Below are 18332 nucleotides of genomic sequence, written 5' to 3'. Positions count from 1 at the left end.
TAAGTAATATCAACCATCTTTAACAACGCCAATGTTCTAACAACCTTGGTAAATGTTATGTCCCTTACATGTAGGTACACTGGCTCACTAAAATACTAAAAATTACGGCTTGGCTCTACATATATGTGATTGGGATTGCATAAAGCCATACCACCAAGTAAGCATTAATAAAATTCATTAAGCAATGTCAATTCATAGTCTAAGATCCGAACTTGAAACGACCTCCACCGATCTGATAATAGAATGAAACATATTTTATAACAAAGTTTGTCCAGGCAAATAATAGGCAACCCAACGGCTGCACATTCTATACGTTTGATACTAAAGTATCAAGTCAGAGTAAAAAAATCTTATTATGTTGATGTTGCAATATATAATTAAAAATCATTTTTTTTAAATAATTAAAAATCATTTTTTTTTAAATAATTAAAAATACCCCACTCTTGACATATTTTCTAATATACTAAATTTGTTAAAAAATATGTTTCATTTAATTATCAGCTCGGTGAAGGTCGTTTTAGGTTCGGATCTTCTACTAATAGAACATTAAATATAAAATAAAACCGGGGTATAGTATTTCATAGACATTTATTTAATTTCTTTTTTTTCGTCACTCGTCAAAATGTAAAGTCTGTCTTTTTTAAGTATCAAGCTCAGTATAACTTTTATACTTACTATAAATAGCGACGGATTGTTGCTAGAGAAAAATACATATATTGAATATTGATTAAACATTTAGGCTTACGTTGTAACTTGTTTTGCTTATAATCTACGTTAATGGATTTACCAATAACCCTTTACATCGATACGCTTATATAATATGCCTTTTAGACGAAAATATGAAAATATTGTAATTACAACACTCATTAAATAAACTTTTCCACTAGTCATCATCGGAGTCAAGCCTACGGCATTTCTCTTTCAACTTATCGTATTCGTTCCTCTTTATTAGATCCTCCTTTAACTTCTCCATGTCAGTCAGGAGGCTGCTAACCTGTATGTTTTCAAACTTATCGGGAACCGTTGCTGAATCGCTGTCCAAACCAGAGTCGTCGTTAGAATTTCGATCTTCTGGATTTTGCTGCTCCGTGTCCGAAGGTTCCCGAACGCTCTCATCCGAACTTTCCTCTTCTTGAGCTCCGAGTCTGTACGCTTTGGGCGCGTTGTCGTCGTTAATCTTTCTCTGGAACGACGAATCCTTTTCTGTTTTCGCGTTCTTATTGCCCTTCTGACGATTTTTCTTCTTCCGCATAGTCTTCGCAATTAATCTTTTTTGATGATCTAATTGCGGGAATAGTTCTGAAATAAAGATCTACATATATAATAAGCTAGTACAATGCCAATCCAACAGGAGGTACTATTTCAAAAGTATGTGTAGCGGTAGTTCGTATAAGAATATCCGAGCAGTAAACCAGAAGGAAGACCACCGGTTACTCCACCGCAAACTAGACAACAGTATCGTAGGAATGAAGAGCAAGGGAGATAGCGGAGACGGTCACCGTGCGCGCAGCTGAGCGCGTGCTCGGCCGCGTTCATCTCGGCCTCCTGGATGGAGTGGCCGCGCGCCGCCGCCAGCCGGTCGCCGCGGAAGTACACGCCCACCGTGTACACGCGCGTGTTGGTGGGGCCCAGGCACTCGATCACTCTGCGCGGACGAGCATTAGAATAAATCGATTATTATACTATATATTGACGGGATGAATGAAAGTTTTCATCCGAATTTTGAGTGTAGAGATGGCTTTAATTTAAAGCGGTACACTGTATAAATATTATTGTAATGTTTCGTGTTGTTATAATTATAAAACTGGCCGTTGGTTGGTAGAAGAGGGAAGCGTCATTCGCTTGGCGACGCATCCTCTGGCAAAAACAGAAAATGTTTTACCACAAATTTATAATGTAAAGTGACGTCAAAGTGACGTTCGGGAACATAATCTCAAATAATCTCATAAGCTCAAAGAGACTTATTTGAATCTATGCGTTTATATATGTCAATAATAGAGTGGATAAACTTTATGTTGTTTGTGTATATTTTTTTATTTGAAACAAATCATACAGGGATAAAACCGGTTAGATGTGCGTAGTCGAAACGGGTAGTTATTCTATATTAAAACAAAACACGAACTTGTAAACCGGTATGTCAGGTTCTCCTCCTTCCATGGAACGCAGAGTGAGGCAACACTGCTGCAGTTTCGACTTCGGATCGTTCCAGTTCTGGTTCATAATGAATTCTTGCAGACGTGGGAACAGACACGCGTTGCAGAACGCCTGACAGTATTCTAAATTCTTGGATAGAATCATATAAATAATTTATTTTCAGATTCATATATCATCATTCTAATTATTATTACAAATTAAATATTAAAATATCAATTTGTAATGAGGATTCAAACAAAAAGGACTGGAAACAGTATCAACCGTATATTTTATATTTTACAATAAAAACTTAATCAAAATAAATACTTTTTTCATATAAAAAAGGAGAGGAGGGCTTATCCCAGCCGTGGGATATTTAGACCGTTTAGCTTTTTTACAGTTTTATTAATTGTAATAAGATGAACGAAATCGCTACATAAACGTACCTTATCAATATACAAAGCGCCCAGAAACGCTTCCAGCAAATCAGCCTTGTGTTTCTTTGTGGTTGGTTTAGCTTTGGGATTGTTGTATATGGCGTATTCCGACATATTGAGATCATCACACACCATAGCTTGAGTGCGATTATTGACTAGAGATGAACGAAGGAGCTGAAAATATTATAATCTCATTTAAAATTTGTGATACAAAAAGATATTAATCTATACTGATATTATAAATGCGAAAATAAGACTAAACCGAATTTTATGAAATTTGTTATGAAGCAAGCTTGAACAAATAATATGAAATAAATTAGCAACCGTACTGGATTAAGTTACTTTTGTCATAAAGTACTAATAAACATAATATTGATATTTTCCTGGCCGAATACATTCGCATCGGGCATTCTCAAGCTGCAGGATTAACGTATTTATGAGCAGTCATACAAGAGTTTAAACACTGCTAACTACTAAACTCCAGGAAACTACTAAGATGTTTGTGCTATAAAGACCCAACTTATCGACCCGACCCAGGGTTAAACTTGAAATTATTATTAATAATTCACATTTTCACATTCACGTATATTGCACAATATTATATTATATTAAATATTAAACTGGACAGTGGAGGATTGTCCAGCAGGCAGGCAAATTTAGAGATCCTTTTTACCTAAAGGGTAAAACAGGACCCTAATACTAAGACTCCGCTGTCCGCAGGTTGTATCTCATGAACCGTGATAGTTAAACATGTGAAATTTTATGATGCATTTCTGTTGCCGCTATAACAACAAATACTAAAAAGCAGAATAAAATAAATATTTAAGGGGGCTACCATACAGCAGACAATGTTTTTTACCGTTTTTATATATAATGGTACGGAACCCTTTGTGCGCGAACCCGACTCGCATTTGGCCGGTTTTTAATTAATTTTGTAGCTACGAAGATAAAACGAACAAAAAAAAAACTGTTTGACAAATTTCTGATTATGCACAAAGATATCTTCAAGACAATTTTTCTTATTTTTCTCATTAATACTAGTATATAAAAAAGGGTTTTCAAATAAAATTATTCAGGCACTCTGTCAATGACAATTGTATGGGTAAGGACGACGAACATATTGTTTCCTATATTGAATGTGGATTTGCGAAATATAAAAATGGACTCACAGATAAATGCCCTTCGTGGTGGTCCGGGAAGTGTCTGTACAGTCTATCGGACACGACTAGTTGCAAAACTGTGTCACCTAGGAATTCCAAGCGCTGGTTTGATCCTAGGGTCAGATGTGTAAATCCAACGGAGCGGTCAGTAAACGCACGTGCTAACAGACGTATGTGTTTAAATTGAACACCTGAAAAAACATTTTACTCTTCATATAAAATATGAATGAAAATAACTTAATATAATTTTGTGTTTATAATTCATCTCGTGCTCAGCGGTGAACGAAAACATCGTGAGAAAACCTGCATGTATCTATTTTCAATGAAATGCTGTCACATGCGTATCCACCAACCAGCATTGATGCAGCGTAGAGGAATAAGCTCTAAAAATTATTTGGGAGAGGAGCCCTTAGCCCAGCAGTGAAATATTTATAGGCTGTTACTTTACTTCAGTTTTAAAGTATATTTGTAGGTGAATAGTGCTATACAATAATTCGCTAACCTATACTTTCTTCGAATTCAGTCAACTTCTGTAGGAATTCAAAGTTTTTAATATATTTCCTGTCGCCCAACGGCTCTTGGTCTTGCAACGGATGCGGTCGCTCCTTTGACCAAGCTTCCAGTAGATCAGGCTCGAAGTACCAGAGAGATAACCCGAACACTTTGTCCGTGACCTGAAATAATGAAAGAAAAGCGTTATCTTCTTAGATAATGATGATCATTTCATCATTAGGTATCTTATAAAATTAGTCGAAGAGCGCGTCCATATGATAGACAGCACATATATATGTCATTTAGGTTTTTTTAATAAACAAAAGTTAACATAATTCAGTGAATATAATCTTAACGCTACGTAACGTTACGTAACGCGTTACGGCGCCAGTCTGTCTGAGTTCCCATTCTCTTACGCATACGGCAGCGGCAGACGTTTTTTTTTAAGTTATCACTTCTGTCGTGCGTCCCGAGACGCACACGTATTGTTTATACATTTTGCCGTCTTTACACTCAGACTTGTTGCTTGTAAGTACTAGCGTCACAAACTCAAACTGATGCAAGCTGATATTAATTTAACAGGGAGGAGCGCGCTTTTGTTATAACATTATATTACAATTTCAAATTTGCACTAGTGGGTCGCCCGCGAATATTCGAATTTATCCAAAAGTATTTTCGGAATTTCGAGACTTATGACAGGTTTCGTTTTGATTTTATTTCATTGTAAAGTGCAAGTTACTCATCTACATTCAGCGCCAAAATGATGAAAAGTTATTTAAATGAAATTTTTAATGACAAATAATATGCATTATTTCTGTTAGAATTGGAGTTTGTCGATAACAATTTAATTTAATTTTGTTTACGTTTCCCATTTTTTTCCTTATACAGCCGTAGTTCCGCTCTCTAACCTACCAGCAACTTTATTCCACTCTCTAAAATTAATTCTAATAAATTTAGTAAATTACAATTAAGAATCGTCTTTAAAATGAGACCATAATCGATTTTTTATGTGCAGCTATCGGCCCACAATCACTGGGACAAAAATCGGTTTACGTTATTCATATCTATGATATGCAATCTATTCTCTAATTTAAAAAAAAATTGGTAGGTTAGCAATCCGACACTACTGCAGAGATCTTTCCAATATTTCCGTGTCACGGAAGTGCAACACTGCCGACTTCCCAACTCCGAGATGCTACCGAAAAGTATCTCCGCAAAGAAACTTTTAAATTTTTTTGTGATTAATAATGGAGACGTCGTGCAATAAAAAGCGGTCGCTACCTCCAGGCCGGCGTCGAGGAAGAGCGCCCCCATGAGCGCCTCGAAGCAGTTCGCCATCGCGTGGCGCATCACCACCTCGCGGCACAGGTCCGACCCGTGCGCGTACAGCATGTACTGCTCCAGCCCTATGTTCTGCGAACACACACGCATATTAGTGAAGCGACGATATCGATTGAATCGTTGTCTTTTTGTATGAAATAGGTGGGCGAACGGGCAAATGGGCCACCTGATGGTGAGTGGTCACCCCCGCTCATATACATTTGCACCGTAAGAAATTTTAATCATTCTTTACATCTGCCACTAAACTTGGAAACTAAGTTAGTATGTCCCTTGTGCCGGTAGTTACACTGGTTCAGCCCACCAATATGTCGATCAAGATGTCATGTCAATCTTAATACATAATATATTCTTCTGGAACCTTATACCATAAAATGTTTAATAGTATCTTTTTTTACCACTTCTTTACTTGTAAATTGATTTGTCTGTCATTTATTTGTAACATAGCGACGGAATAAGTTTTGTTTGGCTGCAACGCCATCACGTAACCTGTCACAATTTGTACGCTCTTACGCAAAAAAAAGTTTACACAAATTGTAACCTTTAAAATATCGAAATGTTTTTCAAGACATAAAGTCTTAGGATCTTTCCTTACAAAATTATAGCTTTAATCTTTTGTACCTTCGCTAACTGCGCCAAGTGTTGGTTCTGCACAATAGAAGCTCTGTAAGTCGCCAAGCCACCCTCCGTGAGTCCCGGGAACATCCGGAACAAATGTATCGAGGATACGAACTCGACCACTGCGTCCCCGAGAAACTCGAGACGTTCGTTGTGTTTTATATCGGATTCTGTCTCATTGGTCTTACCGAAACGAGACATTATGTTTATGAGGGTCACGATACCTGAAAGGAATTCACAGCACTGTAGGAACAATATTTATGTTTTGTAAATACATAAAAAAATATATATATTAATCTATAGTTCATTATTAACCGCTGAAAAACTGCTTGGCGTATATGAAACATTTTAAAAATATAAGATTTCGTATAATACCTAAGCAACCAGTGACAAAAGTATTCGTAAAACTTTTGGGTATATCGATGTATAAAAAAAAAACGGAAATGGAACGAATCACATCCATGTTAATTAAATCAAGATGTAAAAAAAATATATGTGACATTAGGTGTACCTTTCTTCCTTGTGTAATGTATCCTTCGGTCCCCATACTCCGGCTGTCGTATACCACAATTAGTCAAACTATTTCTAGCGTGGTCGGGATTAGTTCCAAAGTTCTCTCTGTACGAAGGGTGGGTCAGTGCCGTTTGCAAGAGTGCCCTCTGTTTGAACGTATAACCAATCTTTTCCTCTAAGCTCTCTAGAGATTTGTGGAATCTTAGGTGTCTTACTAGAACCGGTATTAACATGGCGTGCTAAAACAATTTAATTGTTCAATTTTTACAGGAAGACGAATGAAAGTTATATTTTTTGAAGCAAGATTATTTTTATAGTTACCTGTACCACGTCACACATAAGGCCGGTCGTATAAAAACCTTCCGAAGATATGGCAACTGTGACATCCCTTTTCATTTTACTCTGTGTTCTCATTTCTTGCAATCTCGCTTCTTTGGCCGCTAATTTTTGCCGTTCGACGGACGACGGCTTCGCCATGTTGGCAATGAGATGACGATATTTTACATAATAACGCCACGCTTTTTGATATCTAAAATATTTAAATCCGTTTAAAAAATTCTTTAAAAAATAAAGTTGTTTTTATTCTTGGTTACATTATTTTGAAATACAAAAGAGTTTGCTCAGTGGCCGTATAGAACAATACTTGCTAGTCATCAAAAATATGTAAATAAGTGCCATATGAATAACATTTTTAAGGAGTGAATACACTCCCCAAAACAAATCAAGGATATGGCGCTTGCTCCTACAAATGGACAATTTTGAAAAAAGTGGACTTTGGAAAAACTTAATCATGCATTTTTACACACCCATTCCATTTTAGCACTCACACAAACACACACACACACAAACACACACACACACACACACACACACACACACACACACACACACACACACACACACACACACACACACACACACACACACACACACACACACACACACAGACACATACATGATATTATACGAATATATAATCGACATAACACGCAAACCCTGCAGAAACACATACGTACTATGTATGTGAGAAAATCAATATTAAAAAAGCCAGAATCAGAAACTAAAAACGAGTTTAAGTTTAAAAGCGCACATACAAATAATAATTTAAAAAATTAGTTGTTGTTAAGTAGTCAATTGCATAATATAAAAAAAAATAGTTTAATAGACTTCAAAATATATTTTTTATTATAAATTATTCATTTAAAAAAGGACGCAAATGCAGAAACCAGTCACATGCTTATTTTTTTTTTATTAATTACTCTGATTCAGACACAGCCTTCAAACCGGAACACAACGATACAAAGTTAGATATAGTTGCTTAGCGGTTGAACATATATAGTATAGTAGTACCAACCCAGGCGGGCTCGCACAACGCCCCAAGTTAAACAGAAATAATAATAGTACAAAAACTCACTCAGGGTTGCCAGCATAACTCAATTGGGGTGGCCTTATACCGAAATGCACTATTTCCGGATAATAGTTTTTTATTTCCGAAGGATCCTTCATTTCTCCGATATTGATAGTCGGACTTCGGTCCAGTTGATCGACGCGGACTGAACACGGTTTCTTACCGGGATACGTAACAATCATACCTGTAAGTATATAGTGTTCTTAAACTTTTGTCCGATGTAACATTCATACATATCTACAATTTTGTTTTAACAACAATTTCTTTAAGTCAAATATAGTTTTATGCTCATAATATTAATTATTAGCATCACACTTAACTGTATTCAGTTATTCATTCGTACCAGTCGTGCAAAAGCTGACTTATTACCAAATTGTACAACAGTCAATAACGGAAATACAAGGAGCAAAGCATAAAGTAAAATAAACATTATACAATAAAAGTTTAAATCGCAAATGGTACTCACAACATGACATGACACATTGACAAATGACATGAATATTTTGTGCAGATTTCGTATAGCATTAATTCTTAATTAATTTCTAAATAGAAAACATTATTAATATAAATAAAAAGTTCGCAAGAGCCTTAATCGGAAAATAACTCGACATAACTTTTCTTACAGGTCCGCATATAAATTCGCAAGGCATAACACTTTTAAATTTGTCAGATTTTACCTTTAATCCTGTCGACAAACTTTTGCCAACTATAATGATCGATGTCATGGTATTCTGCCAACATCTCCGGTGGGACGAGTAAGCCGCTTTCATTGATCAGAAATTTCAGAACCTCACACATTGACAGGACCTTGCAATTAAAGATTACAATTATATATAATGTCTTTCACGGTTTCCTCTCAGATCTGATAAGATATCTTTAAAAGCAATTAATTCATTATTTACAGTAAAGGTTACAACATATTTAGCCCATCTAAATATTTTGGCCAATATATCGATAGTGTGTTTAGTTAATAAAAAAAAGTAATTCATCATCATACACTAGTATTTTGAATGTATTCTACGTGAAATAAAATATAATTCTACTAAAATGTTTCAAATAATATTTAATATAAGCTGTAAGTTTATTAAGTGGCAAAGATTACTGCGAGTTATAATGATATAAAAAATAACGAATATTTATAATAGTTGACTAAAAAAACATTAGATAGTAGTACCTCACATCCACCTTCAGGAAGATATCGAATGAATCGCGGCATAAAGTGGAACTGCGAGCAGCTACCTTCGGTACCTTTGCCCAAATCTAAATCTACGAGTTCTAATAACTCCGTGAATAAGTACTCCTCTGAAACATAAAAAAGCGTTACCATTGTAATTTTCCTATTAAGGAGAGACTGTCTTCAATTCTACACTAACACCAAGTTAACATTAATTTATGTTCCTAAGTGTTTGTTTTAATTGACCAACTATTTTAATTGACTACAGCTCGCCCATATACATTTAGTAATCTTCCAGAAGATAAAACCATTCCTTGCGGCGTAATGGTTTCGCCAACATATCCAGACCCTGAACTCACTTGCACTTTTTAATGTTATTGGCGAAGGGGTAAATAAGCCACCTAATTGGTAAGAAGCCACCACCTGGCACTGAAGAAATATTAACCATTCCTTCCAACATTGGCACCTAAGATGTTATGTCTCTAGTACCTGCAAGTTACACTAACTCACTCACCCTTCAAACCGGAACACAGCAATACAAGTACTGCTTTTTGACGGAAGAATATCTTATGAGTGGGTGGTGCCCAGACGGGCTTGCAGAAGCTTTCACCACCAAATGAACATAAGGTCTTGCATGCATATTTCAGAAAATATATTATTAGAAATATTATAAGTGAAATAATTATAAATAATAATTATTATAAGAGAAATATAGTTAAAATTATTTACCAAATAGATTCAATTCCTCCACAGTGAAGTTTTGTGGCGCTGGTTCCTCGACGTATAATATCGTGTACTCAATATTGAATCTTATGACTTTGCATTTCGGCAGTTTCGCTAGTTTGTAGTGTGAAAACATTGAAAACCCAGAGAATAAGAATTCGTGTTCGTCGTGTCCTATGATTGTCGGCGCTTTTATAAGAAAATTTGTCGGGGGTGACACCGTTATGCTGAAATAAAGATCACAAAGGAGATATAGGTGCAAGATTGATGGAAACCAAAATCTAATCAATTCAAACGGTTTATGATGAAAGTAAACGCTAATGATCACAATGTTTTCACGCGCTTAGCTCAATTATAATAAACCTGGCGTTGTCTTGTATTGAACATCAATTGACTCTCTAAGTACTGAATATTTTTTATAATACGGCACTCACCAGTAGTGGTACAGCTTGCCGATGTTGCTCTCGGTGGGCACGCACGCGGGGAAGGAGCGCTCGCCGGCGTACACGCCGTGGCGGATGCCCAGACGCCGCGCGCGCGCGCTGCAGCGGCACAGCGGGCCGCCGTTCATCTCGCCCGTGTTGTTGAACCTGACACACGCACCGCGACTGACTGACACTACACTACTACTCCCAAATCCCCATCAAGCTTATATATATATATATAGTCTACTCAAATCGAAGAAGGAACAAAGATAAACAAAGTTTAGATTTACGCATTCCATACAAGTTGCTAATAGCTCAGCTATATCGTGCACTACTAACAGTTCTTGATGAATATATCTTTATTTATAATGCAACAGTATTCCTTAATTACTTATATCCTCTTTAATTTGAATTCAAAGTCAAATCTTGTTTATTTGTGTTTCGTCCTCTTGTGGTTGGAATAGACTATAGATTTTTTTATTTACAAACGCACGCCCATCGACGTTTAATTATCGGCGTTCATAAATGTGAATGAATCTCGTGCATACAAGAAGTCCTAGTGTGCGTGACACGATTAACATTCTTCACTAAGACAGAAAGTAAAGAGAGAAAAAAAAATACAGATCAGATTATATGATATGGCACGCCTTCTTGTGTGACTATTCACACATCTATAATAGTTTTTCAAAAAATTTAAATAATAAAGGTTGTCCTTTAAAGCTATCTCGTGTATACGATGGAATATGTATATTCGATTTTTCAGGATCCAATTTTGTTGTTTCAGAATAAAGCTTCCAAAGTTGTAAAGAATTAGTTAAATTGTGTATTGATATGTAATTTAATGAAGTAACCTATAAAATTATTTATTGCATTCAGATGCTGATTCTTTTTAAAAAATGTAAAGTGTTCACGTAATCAATATTTTTCTTACAAACCATAGTTCAGGGTGAAGTCTCCTTGGATGGCTTTGCTTCCTTTGTAACTCCAACATGATTCTGTCTGTGTATCCCTGTAAACCGTCATCATCCACACTCTCATCACTCTCTGATGATGAATTTTTATCTTCCACTATAAAAACAAATAACAGACACGAAAATTATATTAAACAAATAGTAAAACCAAATAACATAATACAGTTGTGAAATTCATATTATACATAACATATTCAAATTTGAAACCTTACATCTATGCTTGCACATTTTCACTCTTGGTGGTTTCAAAGGGGGCAGTTCGTCCTCCGCTGGTCTCGCATTTCTACCTCTTTCTATAAGAGTTTTGAAAAACTTTTCACAGATTTTTTTTAATCTATTAGTCTGCTGAACACCTACGCCGCTGTCTGAAGGTTTATAGTAAAGCTCAGCAGGTGAGCTTCTGTACCACATTTTCGAATTCTTAAACAAATATTTGATTTATAATTTCTTACTTTATAAATTTGCTTTATTAGTTTCAAATACTACATTATTAAAGATGAAATTGTCTTAAAAATTCGCCCAAACTTGTGATTGAAGAAAATTTATAGTATAGAAAAAAATAGCAAACTTTTGTTAAAAACATTAGATTTTTAGACATTAGCTGCTTTAAAATTCTTTTTTTATTGTATAGGAATAAGAGTAATTCTTTAAAAAGGTAGCATCATGCTCAATATTTACTAAGCCCAGTGTATTAGGAAACAGTTTTACTTGCTTACTAAATAACAAATATAAAAATTTGCACTCGAAATGAACTATTTCAGAGGTCCCATATGCCAATCTAATCAACTTGTTTATTTATGAAATGTTACAAATAACTTACTTCTTCATCATCGGAATTATGCTCCTTTGACCATTCTTCCATTTTCTTTACAAAATCTTCTGAAGTTCGGCAATAGTTCTTTCTGAAAAGGCAAATTATATTTAAAGAATTATTGCATAAATTATTGTTGAATAAATAAAAACCACTTAATATTTAAATTGAGTTACTTGTAATATTTTGTGAACATGTTGAATAAAAAAAATAAAAAAGAATTTTAGTTGAAAAAAAATACAAATGTAAAAAAATGATCTTACTGATAATCTATTAAAATTTTTTCACGATCAGTTAAAGGTTTTGGCACCGATGGATCTCTAGAGTTCCTAGATGACAGTTCTCTCACACTACTATGTGATTGTGACTCCCTAAAATGAGAAGGAGGTCTATATTTGTCTATGGTTTTATAGTGTCTTCTTTCATCATGACTGTCAAAGCTGCGACTATGACTTCTGTAATCTCTGTAACTGGAGGAACTTTTACTATGACTCTCAAATTCACGTCTTCTCTCATTACATTTATCTCTGTTATAATAATCTTCTTTCTCTCTCTGCTTATATTTTGAAGGACTTTTGCTACGATGACTTGAACTTGGACTGCGACTTGATTGTCGATATCTTGATCTTCCTCTATCATATTTGCTACTTCTGTCGTAACTTCTTTCCCGGTATGGAGAATATCTAGATCTGGATGATGAATATTCCCTTGAAGAGCTACAATAGCTTCTGCTACGACGCTCAGATTCAAGACTTTTTGTGTCTTTATTGTAGAAATTACTTTGAGATAAACCAGTTGTTGTTGTTTGAAGAGTTTGAGTATTAACTGGAGAAGCAGAGCTACCATAATATTGCATATTATAATACTGAGGATAAGTAGAACCCAAAGGCATAGATGAATATGGTGGTGCATCAATAGACGGCAGAGGATACATTGACACATTTGGACTGATATTAACTGGGGGAGCTGGCGATACATTTAAAAAATTTGGAGGTGGTATGTCAGTGGGATGGCCCGAAGGAAAATATGGAGGTGGCTGGCTATATATTGGTTGAGATGGAGCCAAGGTAGGTGTCAGAGCAGGCCCTACCGGCGGAGGTATGTGAAACGTTGGTGGCGGTACACTAAAATCCACCGGCGGTATTGACATTTTCAAGTATTAAAAACTCATATATTAAACAACGTAGAAATAGGCTCACAACACATATATAAATATCGGTTTAAACAATTACAACTAAGCCATACTTTTATGTTTCACTTTTAAACTACTTTCTTAATTTACCGACTATGCAAATCAACTTTTCCAATGCAATGCAGTCAATCATAAATATTTGTATGTGAGATTTATTATCACTATTATTTGATAAAGAGTCTTAATGCCACTATTCCAAATGTTTTATTTAGGCTTTTATGCACATATACATAAGTTAATGTTTTTTAGTTAGCTTATGTTAAAATTAAATTTATTATTTGACACAATCGAGTTATCAAAAATATGAAAACCCATTAATCAATAGTCAATACCATAGTTATTTGATATTTCTAGTAATCACATTTTGACATCTGTCAATCCCTATCGCTAGTAATGTCCACTATATTTTGATGTTATCGATAAATTCTGCAAGGTGAACAGTACACGTACATAAAAATAGTAATTTTATTTCATATTTATTTATATATTTTTATTATTTATATGTATCGCTATTGTCAGAATGATTATGGACTAATACCAAACTCCATTGTAATAAATAACCCTAAGCAAGTTCAATTGCTTATTACTAATGATGATTAGTGATTGTGTATTATTATTATTAAAATTGTTGAATCATAGTCATGCAATTCTATAGAAATATATGTTATAAGTGATATTTTCTGTTAGTATGTAGGAACCTTTTTAAACTGTAACTGATAACGGTAGTCTTATAGTACTACCCTGATAATCAAAAACCGGCGGTGCAACAGTTGCCAATAATAGTTTGTATTGTTGAGTTATAATTTGAAGGGTGAGTAGGCTAGTGTAACTGCAGGTATAAGATACGTAATACATAACATCTTGACTATCAAGGTTGGTGGCGGAATGGTTATTATTTCTTACAGCACCTATATCTATGGGCAGTGGTGACCACTCTCTATCAAGTGGTCCATTTGCACGTCCGCCTACCTATTACATTAAAAAAAAAACAGTTTTTTGGTTCATGTTTTTATGACAGAATTTGATATGAACTTTTTAAAGATAAAATAAAGAACAAATATTTCAACGAAAGTTTAATAACAAATCAACTATTTAATACAATATGTTATGACAAACATTTTTAATTTTTGCACTGCCAAGGCATTCTTCTTGTCTATAAAATACACCAAATTGACCTTCGGTTAATGCTCTCAATTTATCGAGCAATATTATAGTTAACCCTTCAGGGTTCTTAATGACTTTACAATGTACGAGAGGTTTGGTGTGTTGGAATCTAAATGAACAATATAAAACATTATTATTTGTTAATTCTTGAGGTTCTTCATTTATCCAATGAGGTTTTTGTGTAAAGCAGAGATTATTCCATATTGCTGGATGATGAGTACCTGCAACCTGAGATAATAATGCTTAAAAATTTACATTAATATACTCTAGTGGATGTTGAGGTTAGAACTATATTTAACTTAAACTAAACAGATTTAGTTAATAGTTTTGTTTTTAAGTTTATTGTATCGTTATCGTCTATTAATTCTTAAAAAATAGTTAATGAAGAAACAGCTTTCTACATAAAAAGTTTTACTTTATAACATACCACATAAATATAGTTTTTTTCCAAGTGCTTATTGAACACAAAATATGGTTGTTTGCAATTACTTAAACAACACCTTTGACCAACTGTCCATTTGTGAATACCAGTATGTTCTCCAACTGTTTGACCAGTGTCAATATCAATAAATGGTCCTTGTTTTGAAGGAATAAACTGTAATAAAAAAAATATTTACCATAATTTATTCATAATACCTATTTATGAACACAAAAAAAGGTTTTATCTGTTTCATTTAATATCACTTTTAATAATTCATTATTTTAGCCATGTGTAACATATTAAATCATATTTCATAATTGTTTTTGTTAAAATAAACCATACTTCATCAATAAAATCTTTAAATCTTCTTTTCCCAACAAAACAAATCCCTGTACTGTCTTTCTTATTAGCAACTTGAAGTAATCCTTCCTTTCTAGCTATCTCCCTAACTTCACTCTTTAAAAGATTTGCTATAGGGAACATACATCTTCTAAGTGAAAACTGTTTTACTTGTGACAAGAAGAAAGTTTGGTCTTTGTGTTTGTCAATGGGCTGTAATAATCTAACACCTATGAAAAAAAACATAAAAAAATATTCAACAAATACACATGACACATGATTTTTTATTTGAAAACAGTGATCTATACCTTCATCTTCTTTATAATTTTTTAAAAAGGGACCAAATGATGTGTTTGCATAGTGACCAGTGGCTATAGCATCGACTGCTAAATTAACCCTGCAATGTTCAAAGAAACTATCAAATTTAATGTATCTATTGCATAAGATGTCAGGGTTTGGTGTGAGTCCCATTTCATACTCCTTCAGTAGGACTGTGAAGACTTCATTCCAATATTCCTTAATAAAATGAACTCTATGCAACGGAATATCAAGCTTACGGCAGGTAAATGAGGCATCCTCATAATCTTTTTCATCTGAACAAAATCCTAATTCATAGTTTCCATCCCAATTTCTCATAAATACTCCTTCCACTTGATAGTCTAAAATTCGATATTTTTTTATTAAGTTGAATTAGAAAATTTTATATGAACTGGAATAATTATTCATTTTGAATCGAAAACTAACTTGCTCTTTTTAGTAGCAGTGCAGCAACTGCACTATCTACACCACCCGATATACCTATAGCTATTTTTTTAAACATCTGTTTGTTTTATTTTTTCCTACTTATATATCGTAATATTAGTAACAATTAACTTAAATAACAAATAAGTAAAAGTCAGCTCATCTTGTGAATTTCATTTTTAAATGACATTAGTGAATAACAGTGACAACTGACAGGCGACAGTTAGTCAATCAGTTATCCTTATTCTACAATATATCACGCTTGACAACAAGCAAACAATTTTATTTTTTTCGTTTCTTTTAGGACACCAATCTTCGGAATGCTTACGTCGTCATAAGTACTAAGTACCATAAATAGGCAGATCAGATTAGAATAATATAGAATACTAAAATCATGACCCATATTTCTGAAAATAAATGAATTTAAGAAATGGGGACTACATATTATTTGTATATAATATAGTAGTAGTTTCAGGAAAATAACTATACTTTGTAACATTTATATTTATGTCTATTACCATACCGCCATCGTAATACATTTTAATTTTGAAGTGTGCACAAAATCTAACTGTCCTCGGATGGAATCTAATGACTAAATTATTCAAGATAGGCTTCTACTGGATGCATCAGATTTTTTATTTATCGTTTCTATTAATAACGATTCACATTTAATGAAGTATTATTTTCAAATTATCTTACATTATATTGATAATAATATTTACATAATTTGATACAATTTAATAACATGCCTTAAATTTATTGCATTAAATATATAATTCAATTTAATTCTGAGTTTAATGGCTTTTAGTTGTGCCCACAGGGCACAGATTATCCAATGTCACGTAGGAATTAACTATATAATCTGTATTTTAAAATGATTTGACAAGTTTTAAGGTTATACCTATGAGATTTGTATTGTCATTGTTGCGGCAACTGAATAACAAAATAATTCAACTTTTAAGTTTTGTAATAGCTGTCCAAGATGTCTAATATCAATTTGCAATGTTTGTTGGGAATACAATGCAACGACTTTGTTATGATTGCTGCTGATCAAACTAATGGCCATAGTATTATGGTAATGAAAGACGGTGAGTGAAGAAGTTTGTTTTCAAATAGGTAATGCATTACAACTTTTTTCTTGTGTAATTAATATAGTAATATACTTTTACAGATGAAGAAAAGATTTATAAAATATCTGACAAATTGGTAATGGGCGTTATTGGTGATTCCGGTGATACAAATCAATTTGCGGAATATATTGCTAAGAACATTCAACTTTACAAAATGCGTAACGGATATGAATTAGGACCTTCCGCCGCGGCAAATTTTACGCGGAGAAATCTTGCTGAATATTTAAGAAGCAGCGTAAGTATACCTTCTCCTTCCAAATTCTTTACAATTACATTTTCGTTAATTTTTGGGCTGCCTCCAAATGGGTAAATTTTTTTCTTGAGTATTAAAGTGCCACGCTAAATAAATCTGATTTTTATCCTTTTAAACATAACAATGATGACTTTCTGCTTTTTAGAGTCCATATTTTGTGAATTTGTTAATGGGAGGATATGATAAGGAGAATGGTCCAGAACTATACTTTATGGATTATCTAGCTTCTAGTATGAAAGTACCATTTGCTGCACATGGTTATGGTGGATATCTCAGCTTGAGTATTATGGATCGTTACCATAAGAAAGGTAAATTTTATTTTTGAATTAGAGTTTGGGTATCTTTTCTTTACTATAATAAAGTCCCATGATGTCATTTATGGTGCATTAATTAATGCACCATAGGAGAAGTTGTATATTTACTAAAATATACTTTTGAAAAAAATAATTTTAAAATAAATATATGTAAGAACAAATATGTATAAATGTAAGTGCATATTTCAGGTATCATTTTTAAGACATTTTTGAAGATTTTTGTCCATGGTTAATTTAATGAACACTTCCTAAATATATTTCACCTTCATCAGACTGTAAATCAAGAAGCATTATTTTTAATAACTTTTTTTTTCCTTAGATGCTACTGAAGAGGAGGCTTATAACATCCTGAAAAAATGTGTGGAAGAAGTGCATAGGCGTCTTTTTGTTAGTCTCCCTAACTTCCAAGTAACAGTGGTGAACAGAGATGGAATTAAAACTTTGCCTGTCATTAATGCTGCATCTTTGAAATGAATTTCTATTTAAGTATAAATTATATATAATATTTAATTGTTTTATTTTCTCTCCCTAGATATTTAAGAATGTATAATATTCAATTAATTTTGGTTCATCCT

General features: G+C 33.7%; 3 protein-coding genes across 3 annotated transcripts; 1 reads left to right on the top strand and 2 right to left on the bottom strand.

Moving 5' to 3' along the window:
- Positions 1-575: 575 nt before the first annotated feature.
- LOC113399025 (ribonuclease 3) lies at positions 576-13585 on the bottom strand. Its single transcript, XM_064217072.1, has 19 exons — positions 12467-13585; positions 12213-12294; positions 11605-11812; positions 11357-11489; positions 10431-10586; positions 10003-10223; positions 9274-9401; positions 8777-8906; positions 8106-8283; positions 7013-7220; positions 6690-6930; positions 6182-6402; positions 5504-5635; positions 4233-4404; positions 3740-3921; positions 2580-2744; positions 2123-2283; positions 1500-1645; positions 576-1299 (listed from the first exon to the last, which is right to left on the bottom strand). The coding sequence occupies exons 1-19, from the start codon at positions 13351-13353 to the stop codon at positions 884-886; spliced, it is 4167 nt and encodes a 1388-aa protein (XP_064073142.1). The 5' UTR covers positions 13354-13585; the 3' UTR covers positions 576-883.
- Positions 13586-14453: 868 nt separating this feature from the next.
- Positions 14454-16217, bottom strand: LOC113399028 (mitochondrial tRNA-specific 2-thiouridylase 1). Its single transcript, XM_026638030.2, has 5 exons — positions 16064-16217; positions 15628-15978; positions 15323-15549; positions 14987-15154; positions 14454-14787 (listed from the first exon to the last, which is right to left on the bottom strand). Exons 1-5 carry the CDS (start codon positions 16137-16139, stop codon positions 14488-14490), a joined length of 1122 nt encoding a protein of 373 aa, XP_026493815.2. The 5' UTR covers positions 16140-16217; the 3' UTR covers positions 14454-14487.
- A 713-nt stretch (positions 16218-16930) lies between these two features.
- Positions 16931-18262, top strand: LOC113399030 (proteasome subunit beta type-2). The gene is made up of 4 exons (XM_026638032.2): positions 16931-17148; positions 17232-17425; positions 17589-17751; positions 18077-18262. The coding sequence occupies exons 1-4, from the start codon at positions 17043-17045 to the stop codon at positions 18229-18231; spliced, it is 618 nt and encodes a 205-aa protein (XP_026493817.1). The 5' UTR covers positions 16931-17042; the 3' UTR covers positions 18232-18262.
- Positions 18263-18332: the final 70 nt, after the last annotated feature.

The sequence above is a fragment of the Vanessa tameamea genome, chromosome 15, assembly GCF_037043105.1.
Source record: "Vanessa tameamea isolate UH-Manoa-2023 chromosome 15, ilVanTame1 primary haplotype, whole genome shotgun sequence".
Taxonomy (NCBI): Eukaryota; Metazoa; Arthropoda; class Insecta; order Lepidoptera; family Nymphalidae; genus Vanessa; species Vanessa tameamea.
Note: the sequence above shows the minus strand (reverse complement) of the source record. Positions and strands in the feature narration are given on the sequence as shown.